This window comes from Ochotona curzoniae, unplaced genomic scaffold, assembly GCF_017591425.1.
Source record: "Ochotona curzoniae isolate NIBS_2020 unplaced genomic scaffold, NIBS_Ocur_1.0 contig_64, whole genome shotgun sequence".
NCBI lineage: Eukaryota > Metazoa > Chordata > Mammalia > Lagomorpha > Ochotonidae > Ochotona > Ochotona curzoniae.
The window spans coordinates 34,334,245-34,360,450 of NW_024466502.1; the positions used below are offsets into that span (position 1 = coordinate 34,334,245).

The 26,206-nt window shown below is 36.7% G+C and overlaps 1 protein-coding gene and 1 pseudogene across 4 annotated transcripts in view; one reads left to right on the forward strand and one right to left on the reverse strand.

Moving 5' to 3' along the window:
* Positions 1–26,206, forward strand: part of DIAPH3 (diaphanous related formin 3) — a 449,656-nt gene that overhangs the window by 237,387 nt on the left and 186,063 nt on the right. For all 4 annotated transcript variants that reach the window (XM_040991319.1, XM_040991320.1, XM_040991321.1 and 1 more), the window contains 2 exons: positions 4,743–4,982; positions 18,140–18,269. In XM_040991319.1, coding sequence (XP_040847253.1) covers positions 4,743–4,982; positions 18,140–18,269 — 370 coding nt within the window. The remainder of the gene's footprint in view (positions 1–4,742; positions 4,983–18,139; positions 18,270–26,206) is intronic.
* LOC121163813 lies at positions 6,400–6,500 on the reverse strand (annotated as a pseudogene).

Below are 26,206 nucleotides of genomic sequence, written 5' to 3' on the forward strand. Positions count from 1 at the left end.
AGTTCCCTAACAGGGACATTTTATTAATATTAGTGTGTGGAATGGAGGAACAACAAAAGTAGATCTTAGAAAGTATTGGAAGTGCAACACAAAAGGAGAAATGAGCAAAATACTCTGATAGTAGAGCTTGTCGCCTTAGTCTCTGTATGGCGTGTTACTTAATAACTGCTGTAGAGAAATGAAACTTCATTCTTAGCGGAAATCTTGCTGGAGAATTCTCAGTGCCACCCGATTCTCAGTGTGCTTATTTCCACATTTCTTGATGCTCCAGTGGAAAGCATCCTTGATGAGAGCAAGTTAGTCCTCCACCCAGGGTCTACCAATCGTGTGACCTGAATGGGTCATTTTACCTTCCTGAAACCCTATTGGATTGCTTCCTGTAATTAGGTATTTGCAGGGTAATTAGAAGTAACACTAATAACATTTAAATCAGGTTTCTTTAGTGTCAGAAGGCTAAATGAATGGTAAGTTCTGCAATGATTTTAGGGAAGAATAGCAAAGAGGAGTGGTGTACATTAAAATTTCTTCTGCGCAGAGCTTGTATTTAGTCTGCACAGTAAGATGAAGTAAAAGAATGCCTTCACATACCTTGAATAAGTTGATTTGTGAGATACTCTTTTGTAAAAGAAATTTTAGAGAAACTAGATACAATGAGTACGTTCAGTTTGTGTGAAAATAGCAAGTTGATTTACTGCCATAGAATAATGGGTAAAATTAAAAATTCTGTGTAAAGGGAATGACATGAATGGAATCCCAGGAGATTGTAGAACCTTTTGTGCTTTGGGCCCCTTAAGACAGATGGAGGAGGAGGCGATGGGCTGTCAGGAGCAGCTGGGAGGTGTTGCTTCTGATAGCACTGAAAGGGCCCAGCAGTATTTGTTGATACACTGATTCTTTTTAAGGTCTTTACATTGTCCTTTCTTCTTGTTCTAACAACATATGTTGTCAGCAAACAAAATTTCGAAATAAAAATTGCCCTTAGGGTCCTGGGTTGTTTTTTTTTTTAAAAGATCTCTTCATTTTGGCTTGTGTCATCTGCACATGGTGCACTAGGGCAAGTGGAGTAGCACGGCTCTTTGTTTCAAAAAGTCGAGCTAAAAGAAGTGAAAACCAAGTATTTTAGTTTCCTTCAATTTACCTTCAGATGATAACTTATTGTCATAGATGTTGGAATCGAGTTGATACTGCTAAGACTCCTTGACAAATCAATAGTGTACCTCTGGACAAAGTCTCATGCTAACACTCTGGATTCTTGCTCGTGGTTTCCTTTGACTTCCTTTCTTCTTTTAGTGACTTTCAGTTGTCATTCAGAATATTATTTCACTGTCACACTCTAGTTTTGCATGTTATTTTAAATTTTGGCAGCCAAATCAAAGTTACAGATTCCCTAGTAGAACAGAGCATGGATCCTCAGTGTTGACAGAATATAGGAAATGGTGAGGAGGAAAAAATGTTGTGTAAGTTTCATGTATACATGGATTATATATGTGTATAGATTTTTTACCTTATACACACACACACACACGATAGATATTTCTTACCTTTTTCTAAAAACAAGGGATTCCATCTGAAGAAGTATGCTTGGGTTTCAGCGTGAACAAGTAGCTTTCTGTTATCTAGATCTCAAGGTTTTTAGACTAATAGCTTAATTAATGTTGTCTTTTTTCCTTTCCCCTTAAAAGGGTAAGTGTTTGGTCTAGGAGATCATTAATAGTGCATGAACAAGCCCCAATTGATTTCCCATATTCTAGTGCAACTCTTTAATTTTATTAAAATATTTATCTAATTACTGCTGAAATAGTGGTTTACTGAAATTTGGGAGAAAGAATAACATGAAAATGGCCTGTAATTTTATTTTGAAAAGTGTTCTTCAGAGTTGTGCTTTTAAGTTGCCTTTCCTGGCTGCTTCGTCAGGGATTTGTGCGCGTGTGTGTGTGCATGTGCGCATTTGTAGCACTTTGTTCTGCATTACATCATAAACCTACTCTAAATCTTTCCAGTGTACCTGTCCCTCGTGCCAGATAGACTCATTACTCATACAAATCTAGGTTATATTTTTCTAGGAAAATTAATTACTTTATGCTGGCTACATATGGTTAGTGTGTCAGCAGGAAAGTTTTAACATATTTTGGGTTGGTGTATTGTAGGCATTTAATCAGGTCTCTTTTTCTTTGTATATGAAATAGTACGTTAATATATACTACTAATATTTTTCTTGGGACACTGGAGAAATCCTTTTCATGTGGCAAACACCTGATGTCATAATTGTGAATAAGGGCACTGAGCAAAATTAGGTTCTCTGTGTCCATGGTTATGAATAGTGTATTCTTCTGTGCATCTCACGATTCTAAAAAATACACACACATAATTGCACTGGACCACTATGTATGCTTCAATGTAATATGGGTATCTGCCATTTGAACTTTTAAAAGGTTAGAAATAGGGCCCGGCACAGTGGCCTAGCAGCTAAAGTCCTCGCCTTAAACCCACCCGGGATCCCACATGGGCGCTGGTTCTAATCCCGGCTGCTCCACTTCCCAACCAGCTGCCTACTTGTGGCCTGGGAAAGCAGTCGAGGACAGCCCAAAGCCTTGGACCCTGCACCCGTGTGGGATACCTGGAAGAAGTTCCTGGCTCCTGGCTTCGGATCGGCATAGCATCGGCCATTGCGCTCATTTGGAGAGTGAATCATCGGATGGATGATCTTCCTCTCTGTCTCTCCTCTCTGTATATCTGACTTTCCAATAAATAAATCTTAAAAAAAAAAGTTAGAAGCAGAAAAGATCCAGGGCACTAAATCCACTCGAGAACATACAATATATTTTAAGACAAATCAAATAGATTTGTGAGAAATAACTAGTGCTTCACCCTAGTTTATTCACTATAGTTACAAGATCTGGAAATAGCAATTCATGCCCTAAAAGCACAGATATTGCAATAAGGTAACACTTCGCCTTTCTGCCTTGTGTGACACTTCTATTTTACCAGTGTCTTTTGAACTTGCAATATGTCACTTTCTTATAGGAGAAAGCTTTCCTTGAAGTTAGAGAATTTGAACACATTTGTAAAATGGACTTCTTGTAAACTGTATTAGTTGAGCTCACAGAGTTTTGCTTGCATTCACATAAATATTAAGCATGTCAAGTGGCAGGAGAGAATGCTGGGTATTAATCAGATGTTGATGAACAATGAATCTATACTATGTCTTGTATGGTGTATTGTATTTTAAATAATATCCATTATGTAAGCCCCTTGTGATCAGTGATGATTTCTATAATATTTGAACTCTGACCATTTTATCACTGCTTCCCTCCATCTCCTACAGTCAAAAAAAAAATTTTTTTAAATACAGTTTATGTGAAAAAGCGAGAGAGTTCTTTCATCCACAGACTCACTCCCTTAAATGTCTGCAGTGAGCAGAGCTGGACAGGAGAAAGCCTGGCTGCCTTCCATGTCTCCCACATGGAAGGCCATCTTCCTGTGCCTTCTCAGGCACAATGGAAGAGAACTAGATTAGAAGTGGAACAACTGGAACTTGAACCAATGATCTTTTGAATTGCTGATTCTAATGCAACTGCTTAACCCACTGTGCTGCAACTGTTTTTGATATTTGCAGTAACTGGTTCACTCTCTAAGTGGACACAGTGGCTGGAGTTGAGCTGATCCAAAGGCAGGAATCCCAAAAGCTTCCTCTGAGTTTCTCATGTGGGTGCAGGATCCCAAGGCTTTAGGCCAGCATCTACTGCTTTCCCAAGGCATCAGCAGGGAGCCTAATGCAAAGTAGAGCAACTAGGAAACACTGGTACCCATATGAGATCCCGGCATATGCAAGGCAAGGCTTTAGCCGCTAGATATTGCATCAGGCCCTTGCAGTAACTGTTAACCTACATGAATTTTACTATTACAGGCACAACATCCAAAATCCATGTTGTCAGTCTGTATTCATGTAAAAGTAGTAAGTGTGCAGCATATAGGAATGCAGTTATTCCCCTCCTGTGTGTTGATAGTACAGAGTATGCTTAAAGCTGAGAGCTTTCCCTAGCATTCCTTGTGAACACGTTCAATCCACAGCCTTCCCAACACGCTAGAGCCCTTAACAGGTTAACATGGCGTGTGATGGTTCTATAGCTATGCACCACTTCTATCTGCTTGCTGCTGCTTCTACATTCCTTACCTCTGATTCTGCTAATTTAGTATGTGCCAGGAGTCATTCTACTTTGCTGTGTTTCTGAAGAAAGTCAATTTAGTACAAATTGGGACCTAGTTACTTTCCCTCTGTCTATCACACACCGCTCGTCAGCAGGGCTCCTGAGGACAGCAATTGCCATTTGAGGAAAACAAAGCCTCCTTAGACCTTTGTGAATGTTGGAAACATGATGTAGTATATTTCAGTATTGAATAGATTATTTAATCATTTGAATGCTCTGCAATTTGTTGCCTATATATCTCATTATCTTTTTGAAAATTTAAACTAAAATGTTTACTTGAGCTATTAAACTTTATTATATGATTAAAGATTCCCTTTCATTGAGCATCTAAATTGTTAATTTGCTTTTTGAGGATGATTCTGGATTCCTTACAAAAATAAGCAAGGCTTTTCTCTCTTCCTGCCATCAGTTTTAGGGACATATTGCTTCTTTGGTACTGTCATACCAATAAATCATCCCAGATTACTTGCAGTCGTTCAGTACTAAAGTATACCATGCATTTTAAAGGAAATCTGCTATTTTCTTTTCAATCAGATGAGCAATGTGAAGAGACTACGGCCACGGCTCAGTGCGATTCTCTTTAAGCTTCAGTTTGAAGAGCAGGTGAACAACATCAAACCTGACATCATGGCTGTCAGTGCTGCCTGTGAAGAGATAAAGAAGAGCAAAAGCTTCAGCAAGTTGCTGGAACTTGTATTGCTAATGGGAAACTACATGAACGCTGGCTCCCGGAATGCTCAAACCTTCGGATTTAACCTTAGCTCTCTCTGTAAAGTGAGTTTGTTTTTAAAAACACGTATTTGCCTGAACACTTATTCTTAAATGTCAGCCCTGATTACATAATTTAAATATTTTTATTTTGATGTGCTCATTATCAAGAACTTGAACTGAACCATGAACTCAAACTGAGTGAACTGAGCTAATTTGCTCAACCTCTGAACTAAATCCAAATATTAATTTTCTCTGACCTGCAAATCCAACTGACAGATTTTATTTAAGAACAATTATATCATAAACGTGTGCTTTCTCAAGCAATGAAATAGAACAATAAAATATTATTTAAACTTAATTCAGTTCAGGTACCTGTATATGGTGATATATATTTAGTGTTACTGGGTTTGACATTAAAATTTTTTACTTTATTTAAATGTTTTTACATATTGTGTTTGTAAGTAGACTAAAAAGACAGAAAAATGTGACTGCTTTATATGAAGAAAAGTGATTATGTTAGGAACAAATCTTCGTAAGTCATTTGTCAGTTTGAAATGTTTCTATCTCAATATAATTTTAGATGATGTGAAAATTGAATAAGTTTAGAGATTTTTTTTTCTTCCTTGACTCTTCAACAGGCTAAATTTCCTTAAGAGAAAATACATTCAATGTTTTATGTAACAGCTCCTTCTCCAGGAGTGTGCTATAGTAATGATGCTTTATTGATCTGCTTACAACAAATTCTTCAGAGTTACACATCACAAGAAGAGCTTTCTCTTGTTCTTGACCTCCTAACATCTACACTCACTGATTAAGGAATTTGATTATTGCTATTGCCAGTTAAGTAAGGAACTTGACAAACAAATTCAGTATTCACGCTATGTTTGCTGAGGAGTTACTTTTCTTGTGCTTACATGAATTTTCTTACAAAATTTTCCTGACATTGGCCATCCCATTGGTGTCAATGCCTTGTTAATTTTTCCTCTGCCATCGCCCTCGTTTTATTGTCCTGCTTTGGTTTTCTTTGCTGTATCTGGGAAGGAGTGATACAATTTCTAATTGTGTTGAAAAACTTACTTAATGGTTAGATTCTGGGCTGCATGCTTTACTAGATCATCTCTATGGTTAGACCTGGCCCATACTCAGCTTTTTCTTCCTACACATCAACCCTTAATTCTGGTTTAACACTTTATTGGGGCTAAATAGTAAAAGCGAGGACAGTAGAGTTCAGCCCAAAAGGCTTATTCAGCTATATGGAAGTAAATATTTAGAATTAGAAACTGAGACAGAGTTTGAATGAGAAAAGGAAAAAATACTTTATTCAAGAGCTGGCAGTTTATATAAAGACTTGTAATGTAGTGCACAGAAGTGGTGCAATACTTTTGGAACCTTGAAGGGACACGAAAGCGGAAAAAATAGGATTGAGATGGTAAGTTAGTTTAGATCATGATTGTCATGATGACATGACTTGATTATCATGACTAATGGTAAAATTTTGGTGTAGATGTGTTAGTTCTCTTTACTATCAGACGAACTTTTCTAGTCACAGACTATAGAAATGATCCCTAAAAGTATAATCTTAGATGTATTAGTTCTTTATTAAGCAATCATATTTTATAGGAAGCTGAATCTGTCTGCTACTGGTAGGCATTTTTGAGCTTTAATGTCCAATGCTATTACTATGAAGCCATATATGATCATTTAAATCAGAGTTAATTAAAATTTACATAAAATAAGATTTAGGTTTTCAGTTACGCTGTCTGCGTTTCAAGATCTCAGCACCTGTGCATAAATTCAATGCAATTTCATGTCTTAAGAACATTCTAGGGAGTTCACTAGAGCAGAATACCAGTGGGGAGATATTCAGTGTTTAGTTGGCACCAGAGCGTGAATTTGTGGAGGTGACAGAGAAAATTGACCTGATGTGACAGATGGAGATGATAGGATAAGATAGGATGGAGTGGATGGAGAGATCCAAGATAATTCCTAGGTTTCTACCTAATCCAGCTGGAGGGAGAGATGTGTTTCTGACATGTTTGAAGGAGCTGCAGAAAAAGGAGTGAATTAAAGGTTTTGGTTTTGTTTGTTTTTTTAACCCTAATATCTTAAAGAGGATCTGCTTAAGGTCACTTTGCTTAATTACTTAGAAAATGTTTGATTGTTCACATTGTTGTGGAGTTCTAGAGTAAGATACTTGGAAAGGAGTTTGAGGTAGGGTGGTACAGGGGCTGGAAGAACTGTATATTTTTGAACATCTGGAGAATTGTCAGAATTTGATGTTTATATACAAAGAGGACGTGAAGAGGAGGAGACAAGCAAGACCAAATTGCAGATTTTCCTTGGGAAGGAAAGCAACGGAAGACGCAGGGAGGATGAGAAACAAAGTGAAGAAGTCCTCAAGTATAAATCTACAGGGCTTGTTTCTATGTGCACAGTCTGTTCCTTCTAGCTTTTGCATCTCAGAGATGTAGTTGGCGCATAAAATTTGGCTATATTCCCTCCCTCACGTCTTCCTCTATGGAAAGCAGTTGGCAGATGATGGTGTCTGATTAATGAAAAGCAGTAGACTCATTCAGTGCTTGGTGCATAGTAAATACTCAACAAATAGCTACTGAATGAATAAAACTTGTTGATAGATACAATTTAGTGTCTTACGTTTATTTTGTAGTTGAAAATAGACATCCTCTTATTGAAGTACAGTTACTGATGTATAGGAATCTAAAAGACTTACAAATGCAGTGTGTGCTGCTGCTGTTATTTTATTATAGTCAGTCTGCAAACAAGTTAATCTGTCTCATGATAAAAAATGGAATGCATTTTCTTGCAATGATCCTGGATACTTTGATCTTCCCTCTTAAGAGCCTTCTGCTGTGCAAGAAACAAAATAAATACTACAACTTCATATTTTTTATTAGCCTACATGTCAAGTTGAAAGTGTATATTGAACAAGATGATATCTCATCGTGTTTGTTATCAGAAGCAGCAGCTTGATCTTTGACAGTGTGATTGAATTTTCATACAAAGTGTAAAGCATTTGGTTTAATGATAAGCCCCCACAAAAAATTCCATTTTTATTTGACAGTAGAAATAGGAATAATCACTCTGTTAAAACATGCTGGGTAATTATATGAAATTCAACATTCTGTGTTAAAAATCCTTGCCTTTGTATATCCTTTTCATAAATGTCATTTATAAATTTAGCCTAAGAATTGATATAAAATTATTGATATTATTTAGACATAAATATATGCATTTTAAATTCCGTGACCATTACAGTTTAATTTTCACAGTATTCTCTTTGTTTACATTTGTAATTGGAAAAACTAATTGACATTTTTTACCTCAGTGAAAAAGGGTTGTTTACTTACATCTTGAAGACTTTATGTGGCAAATATAGAAGTAGCATATGAAATAGAATACAAAGTAGAAGATTTTAAAGATATAAATAGCAATTGAAGTTGATATATAAATGTGGAGCTTTCTGGGGGTCAAAGCAAAGTACACTTCAATTAAACTTCAAGAGCTAAAAATACTGGTTTCTCTGAATTGAAGCTAGGCTGAATCTGAAATTTTGCACGTCTAAAAGGAAACTGGTGTTCAGAGTATTGTCACTAGCAGTTAAAGAATTAGTTTCATGAGAGTCTTTCTTCTAGAAAGTCTGCTATAATCACCCCCAAATGTTATGAGGACCTCTTAAGGCCTTGGTACTGCATGAATCCCAACATAATAAGAGAAAAATGTGCTATTCAGGCACAGGATGCTGTTTCTGGTTTAGGTGAAATCAAGTAAATGCCTTTCTGATGGCTTGACTGTCTTAAAAGGATGAATGTTAAAGCAATAGAAAATGGAGGATGGTTTAGCGTTCATAAATTTCTCGTAGATCATACTGCCATTTAGGTAAGATGAGTAATACCAATTTAAGATAGCTTTCTTTTCTAGGAATCTGCCACTGATGAAATATAAGTTAATATCCTGGGAAATCTAATTGCTAGGTGGGCAATATATGTCTCGCACAAATGCCTACAAGGAAAGATTTGCATCAGATTCTCTGAGAATCTGTTGGTCTGTTGGTTACTTGCCTTTTTTTTAAAAAAAAATTGTATTTATTTTATTGAAGATCAGCATTCTAGCTAATGAAGCAATTGACTCAACTATAAAAATTCAGCAATATATTGAAAGAGATTTATTTATTCATTTTTAAAATTTATTTTTATTAGAAGGTCACATATACAGACAGGAGGAGAGACAGGAAGATCTTCCATATTCTTCCTGCTCCCAAAGGAGCCCCAACGGCTGGAGCTGAGCCAATCCGAAGCCAGGAGCCAGGAGCTTCTTCCAGTTCTCCCACGCAGGTGCAGGGTCCCAAGGCTCTGAGCAGTCCTTGACTGCTTTTCCAGGCCACGAGCAGGGAGCTGGATGGGAAGCAGAGTAGCTGGGATTAGAACCAGTGCCCATATGGAATCCCAGCATGTGCAAGGTAAGGAAGACCTTAGCCACTAAGCTATCACATCTAGCCCACAATATGTATTTTTTAAAGATTTATTTATTTTTGTTGTAAAGGCATATATACGGAGAGAAAGATCTTCCACACACTGATAACTACGTAAGCTGCCACGGTAGATGCGACTGAGGTAGTCTGAAGCCAAGAAATCAGAAATCTCCTCTGGCTCCCCCATGTGAGTGTCTAGTCCCGTGGCTTTTGGCCATGTTCCACTGCTTTCCCAGGCCACAAGCAGAAAGCTAGATGGGAAGTGGAGCAGCTGAGACACAAACTGGTACCCGTAAGGAATCCCAGTGAATACAATATGAGGATTTAACCACTAGGCTACCATGCTGGGCCCTTTGATCATTATTTTATATAAATTTTAAAAACTGATGTTACCAACTCACACACAATGACTACAACCATTGTTTTATTTGCTAATGTCTAGTGTGATGTGACTTTCAAATAGCAAAACATCTTGATTAATTCAAGAAGATCATGTAGGTCTTTGCTTTAGATAATTATATAAACTGACTTTTTATTTTGGGATAATAGATGTAAAATTGGTAGTCACCCAGCCTGAATTTTTTGATAATGTTTCATTCTTTGGAAAGATTACAGAACTATCTATTGATTGTCACATTGAATTTATTCATACTGAAACTTTGTAGGAAACATTCTATTCTCAGTGGCAGTAGAATATGTAATGAGTTCATTTCACAGTTGAAGCCATCAAATGGTACAACTTAGTACTGGTACTGTGGAGTTGAGTGTTAGATGCTTCAAACGCAGGCAGTGGCAGGCCAGAATATTGGGGGGCTGAGGGAGATCTAAATTCTCTTTGCTGCTGCATGGATTTCATGTCATATCTTCTGAATATTTGTTTAGAACCCCAGACTAACAAACAGTTGAATAACTTCCCCAAAGCTGTGCCAAAGATGATTCAGCAACAACACTGCGTTTTCATTGTTCTTTACTCGCTCCACCAGTGTTAGTGGCTCGTGTAAATTGTGAGCAGCTCTTTCTTGGATGACATGGGTTTTCAGGTTGCAGTGCCCTTTAAAAATATCAACATCTCTAAGTCTGTATATCAATCTAGCTAACATATAATGTATGGCTGTAGATCCTCATTAGCGGTTTTTTCTTTTTTTTTTTTTTAAGAGCTTCTAAGGTGATTTTAATACTGAGAACCACTTAATGTGTGTTCTTCCTTGTTTCTGTATCTGCAATTGGTCGTTTGGAGCAACAAACATTGGGAGAAAAAAATGAAAACTAACAAAAATAAAAAATAAAAAACCTTGCTCTTTGCTTAGGGATGGAGGTAAAAATATTTTCAAGAACTGCTGCTTGTCTTTCATGCCAAACTGAGAGTTATTCTGACGAAGAAAACTTTAGAATGGGATCTGAACTGTGACAGGTAGCACAAGTGAAGCAAGTTGAAGCTGAGCTGTCTTTAAGTCTTTATCTTGAACAGGGAAAGTTTCAACATCTGCCTGTTAATCACATAGGCAAATAGTAGATATTGGTTTTTGGTTTTTCAAAAATTCTGATCCATTTGTATCACTTTTTCCTTCACTCTTTGAAATTGAGGCAAGATCTCTGCCAAATAAATCTATTGTTCCATCTGCATTCAGTGTGTTTCTGAGGGAGTTTTTTAAAATCTTTTATCAGATTGGCAAAAATCATACTAGTAGAGTTTGGCACCCTTTGAGAGTAAAGTACTTATGGGCCAAAGATATGCAAATAACAAATGCCATTCTTATTTTACATGCAGCCAATTAAGATCACAGAAATGCTGATTTCCAAAGCAACATGAAACTGTTGGAAATGTTTAACCCTTTGAAATACTTAGCTTTAAAATCCTCAGTAACACATTTTTGTCTATATAATTTACTAAGAAGTGTCTGATTTTATTAAGTCATGTTTTTGATCACTTTCTACATCACCTTCGCATTTCAGTGCTACAAAGCATTGAAAATTAGAATTGTGCTTTTAATTTAATATCAAAGAGAAGATTTGTTTGACTCCTGCACCACCAATGTGTTGCTTATGTACTATAATTTCATCTCTAGTAATACACATTGCCATTCTGAAGCTCTTTTCCTCAAACATGCAAGCATGGAATCCTGTGTAACACCACTCATATGGATAGCTACTGTCCATTAGAGGCAACATCTAAGGTGAAGTTTGCCTACCTACCTTTCCTGATTTGAATAAGACTCCTAATACATTTTCTGAATTAAAAATACAATATTAAGATTTCTCATTCCATCAGTTTTAGGAATCTTGTTGTTTATTCCATCCCCCTTTTTCCAATTCAAGGCGCTGATTTGTTACTGCATTTTTTTAAAAAAGAAAATATGCAACATTAGCATTCTCATAGTAAACTTGACCAGTAGTATATACGTATGCTTGTTCAGCAGGGCAAGAATATAATGGCTAATGGGATCATAGTTGGCTTTGAGCTATAGTTCCAGCATCGGTGAAGTACATTGGTACAAACAGATGTCAAATCTAATAAGCAAACCAGAAGAGAGAAGTTTACACGCTGACTTCATTCCTTAATATAATGAGGTGTTCATTTTCAGGGGCAAATGAAATAATACAACTCCATAAATCCTGTGTGTAACTTCGTAGTTCAGCTAAGTGATGTTTGAAAAATGCCCTGTAGTACACACTATCTGTGAAATGGTGCTCATTTGGAGAGCGCAGCTGTTTTCAGGGTATAGTACTAAACAAGTTTGTGTTTGTTCCCTGTATCAATCAGAGCTTAATGATTTGGAATGGAACAGTTTTTTTGTAAGCGATGAGAAATCATCACTTCACTTGAGAACCTGCTAGTGGTGGTTTTCTCTGTGCCTTCCTGGACTTAACCTCTTTCTCCAGCGAGGTCCATCTCACAGCATCTTCTATCCATCTCTAAAGCCATGATAGCATATTTCCCGTTACCATTTGAACATCACTTAGCAAAGGAATTTTATGAACGATTCGGTATCCACAAATTTTGTAATGTCGATGAAATGAGCCAGCTCCTTAAATGAACATTCTAGGATGTATCACGAACTGCAAAAAGAAATTAATGCAAATAATCCTCTTAATTTGTCCCAGTAATTAAATCAGTGGTGAGCAGAGTCAAATCGACATGGCTTTCCCAATAAATTCTACCAAACGTTTACTGATCTGTATATTTTTCCTCCAGTAAATATGACCAGATGGAACACTCTGTTACTGGTCTATAAGGCCAAATCAATTTACCTTTTTTAATGATTTATTTATTTTATTGGAAAGTCAGATAAACAGAGAGGAGGAGAGACAGAGAGGAAGACCTTCCCTCCACTGATTCACTCCCCAAGAGGCCACAATAGACTAGAGCTAAGGAGATCTGAAGAAGCCAGGAGTGTTTTGTGGGTCTCCCACGTGGGTGCAGGGTCCCAAGGCTCTGAGTCATCCTTAACTGCTTTTCCAGGCCACAGGCAGGGAGCTGGATGGGAAGCAGGGCTGCTGGGTCTGGAACCGGTGCCCATATGAATTTTCTGCCCATGCAAGGTGAGAACTTTAGCCACTAATTAACCATGCAGAGCTCGTCAATTTACCTTTTAAAGACAATATTGTCATGTTAATGGCATAAAGAAGAAAAGTCCTCCATATTTCTAAAAAATGATGCATTTGATTATAGCTATGGCTGCCATGTGGCGAGTGAACCACAGTGTAGAATATTGCTGTCTCTTCCTCCCGCTGAATCTCTAATGTAGAAAATTAATCCAAGTCTCCTAGTGTGTCACAGGAAGCAAATTACTGATGCTGTCACCACTACTTTCCATTGTTCCTTTACCAGGAACCTGCAATCCAGAGCTGCAATTCTTAAAATTTTCACTATTTGAAGAGTAAGTTTTTGGATTATGAAGATCACCAAAGGTCACCAAACAAATAATTTTCACTTTACGAATATTTTTCTTTGACTAATGGGAAAAATTCCTGTTTTAAAGGTCATCCAAATTTGCAAATATAGGTTTAGAAAATTCCAAAGTCTTGTATTTTGTCTACAAGTAAATTTTGCTCCAGACTGACAACTAGGTCATGATTTATTACAGGATCAGCTTTTGACATTATTTTGTCCGGAATGAACAGAATGGTTAGAATAACTCCATCCATCTTATTGTTTATTTGACATTTATACCACATTTAATGTACCTTAAAGCAATAAAGCATAAATAAGGATTCCTGCTTAACAGTGTTGAATACTCATCAGTAAGACAAATCTCTTGATACTCTTTCAAAAAAGCAACCTGTCAAGCAATTTCTGTTGAAATTTTTAAAAAAGCATATGCTTCACCTGAACAAATTTTTAAAGCAAATATTTTAGTTTTGTGCTATTCCCCAAGAGTTAGCATCACAAAGTGGTGTTAAGTTCCTCATGTTCGTTAAAATTAACCCTGTCTTGCAAGCTTTCCATGTTCTAGCTCAGTTACTGATTAATCAATTTGAGGAATAGTGCAAGACAATGTACCCTTTCTATTATTAATGTTTATCAAAAAGAGAACAAATAAGAAGTAAAGACTGTATTTTTTTCATGACCTAGTGAAGGGAGGAAGAAAATAGTCAATTCAGCCTGAAGAATACCTTTGCAGCACTGTCAAATGTTTCCTGAGAATCTTATACTATGAAGTTCTCCATCTGCTGAAGAGCTATGAGAAGAATCACATGGTGTTTGTTAGTGACACACCATTCTTGAACAACAAAATGCTTACCTGAACTTTTCATGATTTACTAGACTTAGTTTTAAATTTGTGTATTTTTAAATGGATTTTTATTTTTCCATCTTAAAATTCTTAATTGCAAATTTGGAGATACTGGAGTAGTTGTTTTTATTAGCTGTTCAGGAGTATGTTTTGTAATGTTAGACTGCTAAAAACATGCTAATCAGTGGAAGTTTTCAATACTAGCCCATAATAGTATCTTCATCTCTGAATTACCATATCTTTTATATTGTCTCTAAAGAACGTGATGGCATATTTGGCCCGAGTATTTAACATTATTCAACTGGCAATTAATCGTGAACTGTATTGTGTTCCAAAATTATAATTCTGAATTTTTTTTTCCCTACACATGATAATCTGATTGACCTAAATGTTTTTGTTTGGATATAGTTATTATACCTGTCTTAGCAGTTTACTGGCTATTTAGCAAGTTCACAAATGTTACCAAATTATTCTTTCCAGGTATTTCGTGTTCTAGAGGTAGACGTTGTTCTATCATCATTCCCTACTGGCTGTTTATCTAGTTTCCCATTAAAGAAACATAGTAAGGAAGAGTGCAGATGGCTACCAGTGGGCTGCTAAGTTTGTACTGTACCAACAGTAGCCCTGAAATAGCCACTACTAGAAAGGATGACTTTGTAATAAAAATAAGATTTTATGATAGCTCTTGGTTATACAAGAGAAGTCTTTTGTATTTTTTCAATTTTCTGGTTTTCTGAGAGTTGAGAGTTTTGATAGGAAACTTGTATTGATCTAATGTTGTCAGCTTTATTTGTAAAAACAGACTTCCAGAAAGATTTCAACTGACCCAAGTAAAAATAACATCTGAACTGGTATTACAATAAGTTTATTCATTTTTATTCTCCTTTATAAAATTATATTTTATCAATGTCCACTGACACTTAGATGTCCATTAATGTATATTTGATATGTTTAGTGTAGAAATTGAATTTGTAATTCTGTTTCTATGTTCAGTTCTATTTTCTTATTTGACTTGTGTGAAAATTAAGGTCCGGTAACTTGCCCGTAGCTGTCACAACTAGGTAGTGATGTGTTTTAGGCATTACCAGGTCACCCATACATGTTAGTGACAATCTGTCTGGCAGTAATGACAACTGTGAAGTATACTGTTTTAAAGTGCTTGGTTAAATGTGGAATTCCTTCATTTTAAACAAGGTTTTTAAAAGAATAAGTATATATATATATATTTTTTTTGAAGTCCCAGGAGCCATTCTTGAGTTGCATGAGTAAGCCATTGTGTATTTCAGCCTATTAGATATATAATCATGTGAGAAACAAACTGTTTACAAGGCTGTAACAGTTTTGCATAAGTCATGTTTATATTAATAGACTTCTATGTGGTCATGTAGTTTATTTCATTTTTCCACTATCAGGGATTAGGTGTCATTTAATATTTTTCTATCATGGGTATAGTATTTAACATAGTATTTAAAAATATTGTACATGGCAGTATATACATGAGAATAATATTACTTTTAAAAGTTCATTGAAAAACATTTAAGTTGGTACAAAATATTTTTGAAATTCCCTAAACTTTTTGAGGTTCTCTCGTATGTATAGTTGAACCTACTTTAAAGTGGGAAATTGTTGGAAAGAAAGCAAGTAAATAAAGCTGTGCACAGTTACATATGCCAGGAATTTCTAGTCTGAATTAAATTCTTGATATGAGAAACATGACACTTTTTGGTCATTTGTGCATCTGTTCTGAATGGTTCCTCAGTGATGGAGAACTTGACCAGCTTGTGTATTAACTTCCTCTGTAGGTCACCTTCTATACCCAAGTCTCTACAGAAAGCTTTCAGTTTAGCTCCCTTTCTACCTTCTGATCTTATTTCTTAGCCATTTCAGATTGGATTCACCCCCTGGGAGCCTTCTATTGGCATCTTTTCTTGCATTTTGGTTACACGATTATCTTAATCTGCTTAGCTAAATGCCTTTGAGAATAAAGCACCCTCAACTTTGTGTTGCTGTACCACTTTATTCTTTAAGGTCTATTACCATATTCTCCACATCATGAGTATTATCCTTGGTATGTGGGAAGTTTGTTCTTAGGAGCAAAAATCTCTTAACCATATTGGTTTTTGTTTAGGAAGCAAGAATATGCAGAACATAAATTAAGCTTACCTGTGTCTTGTAGCTTTCCAAATACAGATAGTTGAGAGAAAACATGTCTGAAAAATCCTTGGGTAGAATGAATGGGTGGGGAAAAAATGTTGAGTAACACTATTCTTCACTTAAAGAAATTTGTTTTTGTAGAATATTTTCACATAAGTATTGCTTAAAGCGTTACAATGATCTCCTTTCCTATCCCATCTGTTTCCCTTTCATTCTGGCTTATCTAAACAAACATCATGTGGTATTCTGGCACACTCAGTCTCATTGTGCACACTCCCAGGACACGGCCTCAACACAGACACTTTCCCTATTTATATTACTGCTACAGTCTTTGAAACGACTCCTCATGGTTATTTGCTCTAATCATGTATTCACATTGCACCTGGGAACTTTGTAACATGTACCTATCAGGTCATGATTCTAAACATTTATTTTATGAAAGACACAGAAAAGGAGAGGTCTTCAATCTGCTGGTTCACTCCTTGAGTGGCGGTAACAGCCAGACTGGTTCAGATCTAAGGTAGAATCTGGAATTCCATCTTGGCCTCCCAACTGCTTATACCGTCATTAACTGATTGTCCAGACACATGACCAGGGAGCTAAATTGAGGCAGAACAGGTAGAATTCTAGCTAGCTCTCTGAAATGGGATGCTGGTATGACAGACAGCAGTTTGTTTTTGTTTTTTAAAGATTTATTTTTCTTGGGAAGTCAGATCTACAGGGAGCAGAAGAGAGAGGAAAATCTTCTGTCTGATGATTCATTCCCCAAGTGACTGCAACAGCCAGAGCTGAGCTGCTGAACTGATTTGAAGCTAGGAGCCAGTAGTTTCTTTTTGGTCTCCCATGTGTGTGCAGGATCCCAAGGCTTTGAGTCATCCTTGACTGCTTTCCCAGGACACAAGCAGGGTTGGGAAGCAGGGCTGCCAGGATTAGACCCAGCACCTATATGGGATCCCAGCACATACTAGGCCAGGACTTTATCCGCTAAACTACCATGCCTGGCCCGTAAGTGTTTTAGTAGCTGTAGTATAACACCTGCACTGTCTCATTTATACAGCTTAAAAACTTCAATTGCTTCAAAATCAAAATCCTATTTCCATTGTATGGTGTATATATATATACCATATATATATTATATATAGATAGATAGATACCTATCTATATATATATCTTCTAGTCTTCTGTCTTTATCCCATTTGTCTTCCAATGCATACATACTTTAGAGTCATTTATGCTCCTTGAATAACCTTATTGTTCCTCATTTCTAGTCCTGTTGACATCCTGCTCCATCTGGCTGGGATCTTGCACTATTGAGTTTCTCCTTCCCCAATTGCACAGCTTCTTGTTTTCAAAGGACCAGTTCAGATGTTCTGTCCTCGCAGATGCACTTGATGGTTCATTTCATTATTTTCTTTATCAATCCAGGGAAAATACATGTTAGTTGTCTGTGGTTTGTTTTTACTAAACAGCTTGTTGGACTTTTACTTCCTTTTGTAGAATATGTAATAGGCGTTCTGTGTACCTGCTAATAAGTGCATGTGTGACTTGGTACATTTAAGCACTGTTAGATATGTTTGCAGATTATTTCTTTGACTAGACATTTTACTGACACTTGTTTCTGTAAAAACATTCCATTTTGATTTGGATTAGTCTTGTTCCTTTTAAGCAATAAATAATTTTGAAAATAATAAATAAGTGTAGCATTTTAAATATTTTAAATTAAAAAAAGTTATTACCCTTGCACTTCATTTATTTCACAACTACCAAGAGTAGTATCATTACTTAAGTACATATCTTACCAAGATATGTTGACTTTGTGCTTTTCTTCCCTTTTATCCATTTAGTTGAAGGACACCAAATCAGCAGACCAGAAAACCACACTGCTTCATTTCCTGGTAGAAATATGTGAAGAGAAGTACCCTGATATCCTGAATTTTGTGGATGACTTGAAGCATATAGACAAAGCCAGCAGAGGTATGTGTGACTAAAAAAATTTTTATCGATGTGCTGTTTGGTTCTAAGAGAAAGAAAATGACATTTATTTGTACAACATACTTTATATTTTCTCAGCATTTTCACTTTTAAAGAGAAATTTGTGGCATGTTGATTCTATGAGTTGTTCTGATGTTATTTTTGACGTTAATTTGTTTTGTTATATAGTGAGGGTTTACGTTTAAAAACACCATTTTCTGGCTGAAGTGTATGGATACCGGCCAGCCTCACTCTGCTGCTAACCCACCCCCAAAGTGTCTAGGGAGCTGCTGTCTTCACTGGGAGTCATTCAGAAGCACTGACACATGATTGGGTTCCTGAGTCTAGAAGTAGCTGTGCATGCTCAGGTGTCACTGCACATCCCCGCCCCCACCCTGACTCAGTTCCAAATCTCTCCTGAGATGGATCTGGGATCTCTTTTCCTAGTCCATACCAGACTGCTACAGTTTTGATGTTTTTCTTCATCATGCAAACTTGCAGTTTTGACTGTAGACCCAGATCAGTTTGTAAAGGCTCATTAGAGAGAATAGGAGCTATTGTTAATACTGATTATTACAACTTACATGTAATTATTTTTACCACATTACAAACTCAGTTTTCATTTATTTCTTAGAATGATTCTGTAGAAACTGCTTTATTTAGAGTCAAATAGTTTTTTTTCTAGTTTTGGGGAGAAAACTCAGTGTGGAGTTGTTTGCATGTTTTGTATGTTGACCATACATCATTAGTGACATCGGATTATTTTATAATCCGTTTATTTTCTTCCTAATATTGAAATTTTGTAATTTTGAGGATCCTGTTTTTTTCTACATGAAAGTGAAGATTCCTTCTTTTGAAACGTCCTTTCTCAGTGCTGTGAGGATTGTTTCTGCTTATTCCATGAAGTAGAATTGTTGCACTTTGTGTGCCAAGATATGTTGGCATGATACATTTTTCTAAACATTGTCCTGAGATGCTTATTTCTTCAGAATACATATTTCATATGACCTGTTTGGGAAAAACCACTTTGGACTTTTAAAATATTATTTTCAAAAATAAGCTTTTTACTTTTTTTTTTTTCAGTAAATCCCCTGAACTTTTTGCACTGTTACTTTGCCCTTGCGCTATCTTAACATAAGAAAAAAATATATACACAGATTTGAGTAGGTATTTCAATGGTGTTTAACAAGAGAAAATTAGATTTATTTTTTCAAACATTATTTTTATGTGTGACTAAAACGGCATAGAAATGAATGGAATGAGATCATTAAAATTAACTCAGTGATAGTCAGCTGCGGACTGATCAATTGACGAACTTGCAGTAATTGACTTTTCTAGAGTGGAATTTCTGAAATCTTGGAAGAGTTGTGTGAACCAAATGAAAAAAATATGTCAGTAGATAAGTTTGATGGATGTTAAGTTTGCTAAGTGGCAGAGTAGTGAGAGAAAATGTTCCACTGAGGTGTGTGGAATGCTTCCTCTGGGGAGACAATGATTGAGTAACTAATAGTTCATTTCAGTTTTAGAACTTAGTAAGGATGCAGTCAGTGCGAGCACTTTCAGATAGTCAGCTTGTGCCTTTTGGGCTAGTTCACTTAATAGCTGTAAGACTGAATAGTACATGGCACCTACCTCTTCACGTGTGTGTGTTTATACTAGAATTTTTTTAGAACTGTTTTTGCTGCAAAGCAAGTTTTGGAATATGTGTGTTAACTCATTTAATTTCACATTCTATACAAATATTATGAAATTGTTACTTGTGAAAAAGTTGACCTTCATAGAAACATGCATAGAAGTTGTAGCTTAGTGATTTGATAATTTGTGTTTGGATTCTTTTTGGTATTTCAGTGGGATGCTCTGGAGCTGTGGGGTGTTTAGTTTCCATCTGCTACAGAGGAGGCACACATATGTGCATGGATCAGCAGATACCTTAATGCATTTCTTAGGGAGCGGCTAACTTCATATTCCTTGTAAAGATTTATTTTATTTTATTGGAAAGTCACATATATAGAGAGGAGGAGAGACAGGAAGATCTTTTCTCCACTGATTCACTCCCCAAGTGGCCACAATGGGCTAGAGCTAAGGAGATCTGAAGAAGCCAGGAGTGTCTTGTGGGTCTCCCACGTGGGTGCAGGGTCCCAAGGCTCTGAGTCATCCTTTACTATTTTCCCAGGCCACAGGCAGGGAGCTGGATGAAAAGCGAGGTTGCTGGGATTAGAACTGACACCCATATGGGGTCCCGGCGCATTCAAGGCCAAGACTTTACCTGCTAGGCCACCATGCCCAACTTCATACTTTTTGAAGTCAAAAAATCTTCACTGAAACATTTTTTTTGCATTGTAGTGGATTGGGGAGTGTAATTTCTCTTTCGATTTTATTAACCTACTAGCAAATGAGATTTTATAGGAGGAAATGAAATGTGTTGAATGAAATAAGTCTTTTGGCATTGGTGAAGTTCAGTGTGCTTATATGTCATTTAAAAGTTTCTGCATTTGAGTTCTCAGTGAACTACCCTGTCAATTAGAAAGTATCTTTGTTTTTGAGTCATAACAAATCTTGGCCATTAGTTACTCCTAGATCAGCAGGAGAAACTTTCATTGCAACTAATGAGTCTACCCATATGACAAGTTTCAAAACTTTACTTCATTGCCAGCTTTATTCCTAAGAGAAAATAGTGTACAACTTATCTGTTCTAGTTCCATGAAAGTATTTTGGGTCATTTCTGTATACCATTGAGGTACTTCTTTTTCTTTTATGGGTTTCTAGAGGCTGAATGCATATTTCCTTCGTTTAAACATTTAAAATTAATTGGCTCATCCATGAAGATTTTATTATTTCCCAATGATCTATTTCATTGTTAGATGCTGTTTTATGAATAAGTATAAAGTATGACAAAATGCATTTTTTGTATGTTTTAGAGGTTAGTATATTAAAAAAACGAACATAATCTTCCAGTATCACCTTGATGAACCCTTTTTAAAATGATGGCCCGTGTTTTGCTTCTGAATGCTAGATGTGTCCTCCTATTCCAGCGTGGAACTCATGCTTTTCGTGTTTATTTAAAAAGCTGCTGTTGTGATTACTTCACAGTAGGAATTGTGTTTGTCTTTTTACTGTTTTTTCATCCCGACTGTGATACAACTCAGGATACCTCCTCCACAGCTGGCTTCTCCTCCTCATGTATATAAGTATATATAAGCATGCTCTATTTTCCTCCTTCTGTATTTTCTATTAGTTGTTATTGTTAATAACCTTACACTAAGTCTTTTTTTTTCTACCTGTGATTTCTGCTTAAGTTGTCTCTTTCATTACCAGTGACTTATACACCATCATTATCTTAATTACTTATTAATGTACATTGACTTTCCCCTCAAATTCTACATTTGTAATTCAGTAGCAAATGCCATCTCGATTTGCATCCTGAATAGTTAGCAGGATCATAGCACAGCACAGAAAAAGGCATCCTGATTTTGTTACCCTCAATTTCTCTTCCCACATTCCATTTACTTTTCCGTGGCCACCGTTTTCTGGATTTTCTCTCTCTCATCCTTCATCACTTCAACTCAAAAAAGGCATAGTGCATTTTGCTTCACTTACAACTGTGGAAAGTAGCCACACGGTCAGCAATATTCCCTGATTTTCTCTGTCTTCAGGGAACGTAGGGTGTGTGCTTTTTCCTTACAAGGTGTATCACTTTAAGAGCTGTGTATTCTGTAAGGAGCTGTCCACAAGTTTTCCAGAAGTTAGTCTGTTACTACCGAAGAACTGCAGCTCTAGACTCCGGATGATTTCTTGAACTGCGTGGCTATGGAATTAAGCTCTGGGGGAGGGGAGTTGGGGAACAGTAGTCAGTGTATTACCACACAGAATTCAGTGATGACCTATATTTCTAATTTTTATCATCTTTGTATTTCTGTATTTCTAGTCTTAAGGAACATTCTATTAATCTTCATTTTTGTTTATCCACTCCATTTTTATAGATCTCTGTGCTCTTAAAACTCTTAATTGTCTGCTTTTAGCTAGCGACTCCTTGGTTTGACCCAAATATTTGTGTTGTGCGTTTCCAACACTTTATGATAAATGCCTTACTAAATACCAAATGTTTATCTTTTATTCACCTACTGTGAGCACGCAAAACACTTAATTTCCAGGTGGCTGCCACCTGGAAACTGCATCATGTTTGAAAATTTCAAATGAATTTGCTGTAACAAGCAGACAGTGTTTTCAAAGGCTTCTATTAACCTTCTTGCTTTACAGCTTTCCAAAAATGCCAATTAAAATGTATTAGCAAATACCACATGTATTCTGAATATTCTGGATTCGTTGTTCAGTTTCTCTTTTAATCCCACTGCACAGAGTTAACCTAGTTAATGTCGTATTGGTGCCATTATGTCATGGAAACTGTGAGGGCTTCGTAATTTCTGCAAGATATATAATTCATTTGATGCTTCAGATCAGTTGTAGATCATGAAAGTTTCATGAAAATGCACTAGTTTACACATTTCTGCCTATGTACTATAATAAACTGACAGGGAATAATACTGGTGGGAGTGTTTGTGGTAAAATAGCTTAGTTACAGATAACAGCCATAAGAAATATTGGTCTTACTGAATTATCAATGAAGGGTCCAAGATTGTATTTTGTTGTGGACTCTTTTTTGTTCTTAATCATTTCATATATAAAGTTCTATCTTCTAGTATCTTAGAATATCTTTTCAAGGGTTTATTTGTTTTTAAAAGTAGAGTATCAGGCGTATATTCAAAGAGAGAGAGAAAGGCAGAGAGATCTTCCATTTCTTAGTCAATCTTGAGAGCCACATGGCTTGGACCCTGGAAATCAGAAACCTGGAACTGAATCTGGGTCCCCCCATGAGCCTAAGCTTTGGGCTGTCTTTCTCTGCTTTCCCAGGCACTCTGAGTGCTGGATCAAAAGTACAGCAGCCAGAACTCAAGCTTAGCGCTCCAGAATGGGATGCTGGCCTCCTCAGTAGCAGCATAACCACTGCACCACAATTTTTGTTTGTAGGTATGAATTCGCTGGTGAAAGTAAGGTCTTCAGGTAGTCCCTAATGCATGTTTAGGTCCTTAAAGCAGGGAAATTTTGTACTCTTGGTCTGTAGATGTTTACATTCACTGAGAACAGACCACTTGAGTCACAGTGAGAAGGCCATCATCTGCAAGCCAAAGGGAAAAGCCTTCAGACACTAGACCTCCTGGCACCTTGAATGTGAACTCTGAAATGGGTATTTCTACAATTAATTGCTTAACCTGTGGTATTTTGTTGATAGCAATGCTAGCAAACTAATACACTCACTTAAAAACAGTTTTCTTGTTTGCTAAGAGCTCATTGCTTATAGAACAGAGTAGCTTAAATGGAAAGATGTTACATTTTTCCAGTTCAAATGTAGAAGCAGTTGTAGACCTATGGTATTGTTATGTTCCCTAGTAATCAATTTAGGAACATCAAAGTTTGTTCTAAAAATGATCAAGTTTTATCACATGATTATAAGTAATTGTAATTATACCTTTCATTTTTGAATAGGTATGACATATAAATAAAGCATAATTAAGCAAATATGAAGGCATTTTAAGTGAACATATTTAGAAATATCCATGTTCAAGTTCAGGTTTAGCTCGACAGAATTTCCTAGATGGCATTTCCAAATGTTTTCATTTATGCCACAGTGTACCAAGTTTTTGTTTTGCCTTTTTTCTTTTACTCACTAAATCCATGTATTTTGTTTCTTTGTAATTTACATATAAAGAAGTAACTTATAAAAGCTTGTCACCCTGAATTGCTTGTTTTGTTAACCTGAAAGGAGATATGGGTAGATTTTTTTTTTCTGTGTAAGGAAATAATGAAAAATGTCTCTTGGATGTGTAACAGAGGTTCTGTGGGTAGATTTTGGAGTAAAAGCTATGGCTGAAAGATCACATGTGACTGTATTATATTTCAGTGATCTAATTAGATTGTCAGTAGGCATCTGATATAAGTAGCAATTATAAACAATTTTAAATGAGTATAAGCCAAATATAATAAAAGCTAATTTTATATTTTAAATTAGGCTATGTGTAGATTTGCATGTATAATTGCTAAAATGGTAGAATTATAAAATGTTTTTTATTAAACAAGTTAACGTGTCTAGAATAAGAAAATATAATGAAATACAACTGGACCATACCAGTGTTGTTCTTTGCAAGCCTGAGGAACTGGTGAGCAGCCAAGTATTTGATTCATGCCAGTTTATTTCCAAGACTTATATATATGGAATTGGAGTTAGAGCTTGAAATCTGAGACTCCAGTGTGGTGTTGTGAGGTTAATCATATTGTAGTGTAATTATTAATGTGGGGAAATCTGCTAGCAGGCCCTGAGACCACTGAGGGTGAGGCATTGGTGGTGTTCAACCACAAGAACCATCAGAGACAAAGTAGTGAGGGATGTCCATTTATTTAGCACACATTCCAAGTTCTTAAAGGTTAAGGAAGGAGAGGACAGGAGAGCATCTTCCAACAGTCATTTCACACCTCCCACCCCCATCCTCTCCCTGCCCGACAATGATACTATAAATGGTATCAATCTCCCTTGACCTGAGCTCCAGTCATGTCAAAGGTCACGTTCCATACACAGAGCTGGAACACTGTGCCTCAGGTCATGTGCAGATAGGTTGTAAGCCACACCCATGAGATAGCAGGCAGAGACCCCGGGTGATTGCCCATAATGTTAACTCTTTTGGAAGGCAACAACATGGTTTAGAAAAAGCATGTCCAAAGTCACCAGAAGGATTAAGGATTCTATAGAAAGACATTGAACAACTGAGCACAGCGGCACTTCTTGCAACTGCAGATTGCTTTCTGAGATACCGAGCTACACACATTTCCTGAATCTGCTGCTGCTTGGGGCTGATAGATGATGATGAAGAAGAAAACTACATCAGGAAGCCCTCTATATCTTCTTGGAGGTTAACAGACTGAACGTGGCATCAATACCACATTAATCTTTTCAAGAAACCAACAGTTTACAGTGTTTGCAGATTTCTGGCTGGCTACAGATTTGAAGTAACTACTCCAGCAGTTCTGTCAGTGTCACATGTGAGCCATAGCTAATGTCAAGCAACCAGGACAGTATCACCCAAAAGGACCAGTTCTTGGAGCTCTTAGGCTGTAGGCTGTTAACTCTGCTGCACTTCACTTTGCAACCTGAGGCAGGACATTGCAAAAAGATTTCAGATGTGAATTTTGAGGGATGAAGACTTCAGAATATTCATTTTGAAGCATTACTTAACATTACAGATCCATACACTGTAAAGAAATGTAAGCAGTGGATAAAGCAAACTAATTTTTGCAATGTGCTGAATCTTGCTATTTAAAAATCTGACATGTAACCTGTGGGAAGAAGAGGTGTGCAGCTAATCAAAGACTGCAAACAGAAATTACCAACTGTCCCCAGAATCCTGATTGTATTTATGTAGTTTGCAAAAAAGCAAACAAAAAAACAAACAAAACCCAAGACAAATCTTAAGGTTGATTTTTAACAATTCCTTTGAGAGGGAGAGGAAGAGAGATGCTATCTGTGGGTTCATTCCTCAGATGCCTAGCCCCTGGATCCCACTTCAGGTCTGCCATAGGAGGACATGGACAAACCACCAGGCCCTTATTACTGCTTCCCAGGATGCATGTTAGCAGGAACCAGAACTGCAATTGCCACTTGGACACAAACCCAGGAATTGTGTTACGCAAGCAGGCTCTAACATGCTGTACCACATACCTGCCCCACGAAATCTTGATTTCATAGTTTTTATTCATTTACTTCAGTCGTTATAACCAGATACCACAACAGAATGTCTACACAGCAGATTTTATTTGCCACCTTTTAGCTGACTGGAAGTTCAAAATCATGGTGTTTGTAGTTGCTTGCTTGAGAAGCCTCTGAAGGAAAAGTT